Consider the following 7,779-nt stretch of genomic DNA (forward strand, 5'->3'; position numbering starts at 1 on the left):
TTAATTAGCACAGCTCACTAATGAAAGCGTCCTCCCCTTCCCCCGCCCCCCAACATCTCCCAGAGCACGTGTAAAAATGCCAGGTTTTAGCCTGGACCCTTGCTCCTAATAAGATAGAAACTTCCCTGTTGATGTTTAACTTTGTAGCTAAAAAATATTAAATGTCAAGTTACAATGGGTCAGCATCAACATGAAGCCTGGAAAGTGTTCTGGATAATGTCTAACTTTGTGGTTAGAGCACCTTGCTAGGAAACAGGAAGCGCAGGTTTATTCAAACACCCTGTGGGTAGGTAAGTGAAATGTGAAAGGTACACATGCAGGATGAAAGGGAATCTGAAACTGTGCACAAGTCTCAAAAATGATAGTTCTGCAGCTGTGTATTTAGGCACCTAAAATGAAATAGAATTCAGGCCATCACTTCTCCGTCCTCCATCTACAAAAAGAGGGCATAACGATTCTACTTTTAGCAGGCAAGTATTAGAGAGGTTGTCTTACAACAACTTCACCTTGCCTTATAAAAAATATGAGCTATCTAAAAAAAAAGTCTACCTGTAGTCTTAAGAATGGCAATACAATTATTTCACCTTGGCCAATAATGATTTAAAAAAAACAAATCTATTGCTCTCTATGTTCCTTGTACATCAACAGAACATTTTTTTTGGCCAGAGTGTTCTGGGCATGAAGATGCAGTTAAAATAGCTTGTGGTTTCAAGACTATATAATGCATTGGTGTTTTTTAAATGAACTTCTGCGAAACATCTTTGCTCATCTACAGTCAAGGACTATTCAACAATATGCACCTCTTCTCTTGTGAATACTGCAGATTCCAGTAGTGAACAACCAGTTTTGTAAACATCTGTACATACATGCTTACATTTTGATTAAATAGTAGTATTTGAATCTTGGGTTGATGTTTTTTGCATTATCCCCTGTAATGGGGCTCCTGAGGCTGAGGGGGCACAGCGACCTTCCACAAGTGGTGGCGGTGTTGGTGGTGGGAGCATGGTGGCAGTGAGTGGGGATCACCTGCAGGCGGCGGCAGCGAGGGTTGGGGTTGGCAAGCAGCGACCACCCGCAGATGCCGGTGGCAGAGTCAGTGGTGGCCAGTCTCAGGGTGGGCATGTGTCCCCACCCCCCATGCATCACCTATGCCTGTAAGGATATGTGTGGGTCACTGTGCTACCATGTAATAGGAGAGACGTAGAGGGGTTGACTAAGAAATTTCAAGGGATAGGAGACTCATTCAGTACTGAATATAGCATGCATGCTATGCCAGTTCTTCACTACAGAACGAGACACAGGTATCCTCCAAGGGTCCTTGGAGCAGTTTTAGATCAGTCACTCTCTTATCAAGTGACCAAAAGCAAGCACATAAGTTACCAAAAGCAAAACCTATTACCACAAGCCCTGCCCTCTAGCTCCTGAAGTCAATGTCAAAACTATCATTGATTTATATAGGAGAAGGATCAACCCCACTTTGCTTCTTTTGGAGACACTGACAATCACTATAGATATGCATTAACATACCAAAGCTGCTGTTGTTTAATCATGAATTGGTCTCTAGGGTGCATTGAATAGACACCAAGTCTAGGTGCTAGAGGGAACATTTGGCAGGGTACCATAGCTGGATTCCTTGTCTCTCTAGATTTTATATTCTGTCAGAATCAATATGAAGCATTAAAATAGGGTATGCACTGCATCCTATTTTAGTTTCCAGAGCAATAGATTTATTTGCCATCAAAAAGAAAACAATAAAGGCAAAAGACAGTAAAAAAAAAAATTAAGGGAGTATTATTTTATTCCTGAATTGGAAAGTCAGTAGTTTCCATTTTCCCACCCTTGTTTTCATCCTTGTTCTCTCTCTTACCATGTCTCCTTTTCTTTCTCCTCTCCCATCACATACTTCTCTTTTGGTTCATTTTTTCTCCCCCCTGGTGAAAATAGAATTTTGCTTCAATGCTGTCCTGTATTTTTTTTTTCATTCCTCAAACTACTGCTGCAACATATGCACTATAAGTAGCTCTTCTGAGATGGAAAATTTGGACAAGTATATTTGTGTAGGTATATACCCACAGGCCACAACCTGCACAATTCTCCACCCCAGTAACAAGATTAAAGTCTTCCGTCACAAGATACATGATCTGTATAATGCACAGTACTGGGGGGGAAGTAGGAGGTGGGAGGACGAAAAGGGGGGTGTAGATTCTGACAGTCTTGTTCTGCACAACAGTTCTATCCATCAAGATACTGAAGAGTTGGTGTAAGACAGGAATTGGGGAATTGACTTGTAGCTCAAAAATTGCCCCTTGCTCCATGACACTTTTCCAGGAGTTCCGCTGAGAGTGGGGTTCAGTGGGCACGTCTACACATTCATTAATGCACTGTAGTTTTTGCGCGTTAAGTTTAGTACTTGGATAACCAAGTACTAAGTCAATGCAAGGTAACTTCCGCTGCTGCACAGTAGTACCAGCGCATGGGTTTTTAGTGACGCTTACTGTGCAGTAGCCTAATCCAGTAGAGTATTAGCAGAATTTTTACCCGACATGCTACTGTGCAGTATTATTAGGCTACTGAGTAGTTAGCATCTCATATAGACACAGCCAGTATTTCCTTTTTAGGTTTTAAATCTGCAAGCTGTGTAATGTTAACACTTTTTGCAAGCCCTGTAATCACCCACCCACAGCATGGGCCTAAGTTCCTATGCATTACAAGCTAGTCACCCTATTTGTAGATTTCTATCAATTAAAGTGGAATTGTGATCCAGGTACTCAAGATACTTACATAAGCAGATTCCTTCACTAAGTTGGTGAAACAATGTTAAAATTCCCAACATATTTTCTTATGACTGTACCAGAGAGAATATTTTCTGGTGACTACATGGTTATTAGTAACCCTGTGAATAGTTTTGGTGAAAGCTAAAGTTCAGGTATAGTTTTAGATTCTAACAGCAGTACTGATGCAAACTTCCTGTGTGCCCTTGAGCCAGTCACTTAATTGCTCTATGCCGTGCTCTATGCCTCATTTCTCCCTTCTGCAACAAGAGGTATTGTGAGTCTTAATTCATTAATACTTATTAAAGAGATATGATGTGCTGCAGAACAAGGCATGATTAGTGAACACAAGAAAGAACTATTTCCTATTGCCTCTTGTCTAGCATGCTTTAATTTCTAAAAAAATACAGCTTTCATAATCCATTTACTGATCCAAAGGCTGTTTAGTTTTGTACAGTTTCAGTAATGAAATTTAGTTCTGTATGAACTTTTAGGCATCACATGATGAAAAAAGAGCTTTGCCAAAGATTATTCTTCTAACATTACATGCAGAACCAGATTCAGCACTATCAAATGCACACAGCCTCCATTTAAAGACAAGGTTTAAGTCAGTAGACATGAAATTTGCCCCCTAATTTAGAAGTTAAGTGGTGGAACTTTGAATTTGGAACAGGATGCTCTTTGCAGTGACTAATTTGATGTATTTTAACATCCTTCAGGTTGTAACTGATATCATCAGGAAGTTTGTATTTCCAATCCTCTATTTATTAAAGGGATGGGAGCCTCACATTTGCATTGCTCGTTCCCTCGATAAAATCTGCTTTGTTTTATCCCATTACAGAGTCATATGTCTGTATCTGCCTCTTATGTTTTCACCAATCATTTATGTTGAAGCAATGGGATTTGTTTGTGTGCTTGTTTTTTAAATTGGGGTAAGTTAGCCTGCATGGAGCTCCACACTACTTTGACTATCAGGCTGGTTTGTTTAAAGCTAGATCAGGGATCTGTATGCTGTTGTGGACTGTAGCATAGACATATGTTAAGCTCAGAGAAAGCATACATAATACCTGCCCTTAGCATTTGTAGTAGAGTAACTGGAAGGGGGGCTAGAGGGGTAGCAGCCCCAGGTGTGACTTGGGGTGAGGGTGTGGAAAAATAATAGCTGCTACTGCTGTTGGCTGGCCATGCCTCTGCTTCTGGCAGCTGGCAGCCACTGCTGCCCAGGGCACAGAGCTGCCACGTTATGCCTCTGAACATTTGCCAGTTTCTATATTGCCCTCCACATCTAGGGCAATAGGTTCCACAGTCTATTCTTTAAATGTTGTAGTTCTTCTATCTAGAGGTAGGCACTGTGTGTGCCACAGCAAGATGGAGTAGGATTCTGGCATAATGTCTCTGGTACCTTCAGCCTTCCAGGACAGCAGACAGGAAGTGTTGTAGTGTTTTCAGTAATTTTTTTAAACCTATGGTTTTCATGGATTAAATATTAAAACAAAAAAATATGATTGGTACAAGACCCCCATTTTGTATATTTTTATATTCAGTCTTTTGTATGTTGTCACATTTCCATTAAGCTTTATCGACAATAAATGTATGTGCTGCAACAAAGCTCTCAGTGGGTGTGTCTACATGTGCATTTATGCTGGCTTAAATTTACTGCTCAGTAAGCGGGAATAGGCTGGCATTTACACTGACTGACTTTAGTCCCAAGTCAATCCACACACACAGTATTACTGTGCAGTAAAGCACCTATATGTATGTTACTGTGCAGTAACTAATTGGACATAAATTTGATACCTGGGTGATGTAGGTATCAAATTTATGCTCAAATTGGCATGAGTTACCATATTTACTGCACAGCATGGATGTGCACATGTAGACACGTGCCTGTACTGTGTACTGCATAGTAATTTCGGTTACTGCACATTAAATGCACATGTATAGACATGCCCAGTGTGATGATGGAGTTTTTAGTGGTTGGGCTGGGGAAGTGTACTAGGTAGTTTGCATCTGTGAATTAAGATAAACTGGGTGATTCTGCTAAAATGACCATCAGTTTTAGAACTAATACCTTTCAGTACTATTTTCTCAGGCTGTCTCCAGATCTAGGAAGGGAAGATAGCATCAGTCGACTTGGTTCACATTTCCAAGACTTTCTTCACAGCTATGAAGGTACAACCTTTCCCCACCCCCTTTTTTTTTAATTGTGGGCTTATAATGTATGGGTATCGCACTATACCATCTGGTAGGCAAAAGGCTTGTACCAAATTCTGTGACCACAAAATAGCAGACTACATGGTGCCCTCATCTTGATTATACCTTAAAATTGTTTACTTTTCCAGGCAGTCTTCTTATTACAAAAGCTACATATGTAATGTCCTAATCATCCCACTTCCATAACACCTCAGATATATTTGTTGTCTTCTTCATTAAAACAAAAGTCTATGTGTCATACATTTTCCATCAGTCTTTCCCTTCTGTTGTGTCATTACTGAACGAATTTCGGAACGAGTTCTTCAGCTGGCAAAAAGAAAAAAACACATCATTAAGTAGCATGTTAAATGAACCACCCACATTTAACTTTAAATATTGGAAAGGAGCACCAGGCATAACATTAAATGCTTTACTTCTTCGGTTCTAAATACCACCCATATAAATCAGGAGTAATTGATATAAGAGTAGAATGAAATACATTGACTCCAACAGGGTTTATAATGAAGTTTGTACAGAACTTGGCCCTAGCTCTTCATTTAAGGAAAGGAATCAGCCTCTGTGATGGGAGATGGAAACTTTTCTAACTAATCTCTTTTCCCAAGTTTTTTGTAGTCTGGGCAAGACTTTTTTTTTGTTCATTCATTTTTCATGGTGAAACTGCAAGGGAGATCAGTCAAAAAAGGTGATCACTTTCACCATTTTACAAAACCAATAGAAACCCAGTTTTCCTAACCTTCCTGTCCATGTAAAATAGTTCAAATAGTTTTGGATGCTAAGGCTATTTGGTAATTTCACAGTAAGCCATATCAAAACTTTCTCAGCCAATTGCCTTCTTGGTTCCAGACTGGATAAGCCCTACAAATGTCACCCAAATAATGTCTTTAACAAAAAAGAGAGCTGGTCTTGCCTGCAGCCTCCAGGTGTTACTGCAGTCGGCAAAATAAAACAATAGTTAGTCTTAACGTGTCCTACCATTAGAATACTCAGGTAACTAGAACAAAATGAATTCTCACAATCTGCAGGAAACTCCTGAAGTCCAGTTTTGACTGAGGAGGACCTTTTATTTCCCTCTTTCTGATGGAGAGCTCCTGTGGATCTGACTCTACTGAATTTGGCTGGGTCACTGTCATGGTAGGCAACCACATCTTGGAAGTTGTTGGCATTGAGGCTGAAGAACTGGATGGGAATGTTTCAGTCCTGCTGGAATCCTGTGGAACTACCAATTCTGAGTGCACAGCACAAGGATGCATAATGTTAGCAATATCTGAAACAACTTGGTTTTTCTGGGCATTTATTTCTTCCCTCCCCTTGGAGAGTCCAAGCTCTGAAAACAGTTGGGATTGCTCTTCTAGTAACTGGTCCAGCTGCTGCAGAGAAAAATATAAGGGAAAGCATACTGTAACAATAAAAATAATAAAAGCCAGGAAGCATGGATGCACTTGAGAATATATGAATTATACCCAGATTCTTTCTGAGATTTTTCCATGAAAAGAAACATAAACTGCACTCCTATTCTATGATGACTGACATAGATGCCTTCATAAAATCTGAGTAGAACCCCATGGATGCCATCCTTGTATTACAAGGAATGTATCTTAAAAATTGTGGCCTGGACTCATCACCATGTGCCATGCACTTAACATGACTTACCAAATGCGAAGTGAACAGATTCAGTTTGGGAGTTGGTAGTGAAGAACTCCAGTTGTGGAGGAGTCAGCACTTGGAGATGATGCATTACAACAGAAAACTCCGCTGCTCTAGGTAGTGCCAAATGCCAGACTGAGCAGGATCAGAATTATACAGTACATTTCCTGAGAGGCATCTCCTTACCCTGAATCTCCTGGAAATCTGTCATGGGGGACTACCAACTTCATTTATATTAAGTTTGTTTTGAGGCTTTCCCACCATACAAGGAATTTAACTGGTAGATGGGAATATTTATTCTGCTACATCTTACAGCTATGTGCTAGAAAAGCTATGCAGTTCAACTACCCTAAAATTCAAGGGGCTTTATCAGAATATTATTCTAAATAAACTCATCATAAAAGACATGCTGGTCAGTTTTCCCATGTAGACAGGGTCTTAGAGAGGTAACATACTCAGAGGGAAGGTATGACAATATAAAGTGTAAGTAACTGTAATGTAATACTAACAATCCACAACTTAATTGTAAGAGGCCGACTTAAGACATTTTTTCAGATTTAATACTTGTGATAGTTAAGACCAGGACAGACTTTAAATGAGATCATTAAGTCAGATTTGCTTCTCCCAGGGTCACAAGAATATCTGCTTGTACAACATACCATGAGAATCCCTTCCTTAACTTGACAAGCTCGATCATTCAGCCGGCATTCCAGTTCGGCCACTTCCCGGCGCACAGCTTGACGTAAGACTTGCAGTCGTCTTTTTTCCTCGCTGTAGTAGACAGAAAAAGAGAGACAATCCACACTCAGGGGAATGGTGGCCCCTGGCAAGGTATCTATTTCTCAGCTGTGCTGTGTTTTATACACAGTACTAAAGAGTTTCATAAAATAATTCATTGGCATAACAGTCTCAACACCACACAGTTCAGTTATTCACTGCATTGTGTGGTGGAGACAAGAGCACTGTGAATATTAAGAATTAATATCCATGCTAAAACTGTAAACATTTTATCCTTTCCCTGCACTGATTCATAGCAAATAATGGTCTTTCATTATTAATCATTTGATTTTGTAAAAACTCAGTCTGGGGGACTAATTCTCACTGAAAACAATCAGCTTCAGAGTTCCTAGACTCTATAAGTGCAATGATG

General features: G+C 40.0%; 1 protein-coding gene across 1 annotated transcript in view; it reads right to left on the bottom strand.

Moving 5' to 3' along the window:
- Positions 1–4,936: 4,936 nt before the first annotated feature.
- Positions 4,937–7,779, bottom strand: part of ITPRID1 (ITPR interacting domain containing 1) — a 53,774-nt gene continuing 50,931 nt past the window's right edge. Inside the window, exons 9-11 of the mRNA XM_090050254.1 lie at positions 7,289–7,400; positions 5,999–6,352; positions 4,937–5,291 (exon numbers count right to left, since the gene is read on the bottom strand). Coding sequence (XP_089906380.1) covers positions 5,235–5,291; positions 5,999–6,352; positions 7,289–7,400 — 523 coding nt within the window. The 3' untranslated portion in view covers positions 4,937–5,234. The remainder of the gene's footprint in view (positions 5,292–5,998; positions 6,353–7,288; positions 7,401–7,779) is intronic.

The sequence above is a fragment of the Crocodylus siamensis genome, chromosome 5 (genome assembly GCF_052110815.1).
Source record: "Crocodylus siamensis isolate JL-2025a chromosome 5, ASM5211081v1, whole genome shotgun sequence".
NCBI classification, from domain to species: domain Eukaryota; kingdom Metazoa; phylum Chordata; order Crocodylia; family Crocodylidae; genus Crocodylus; species Crocodylus siamensis.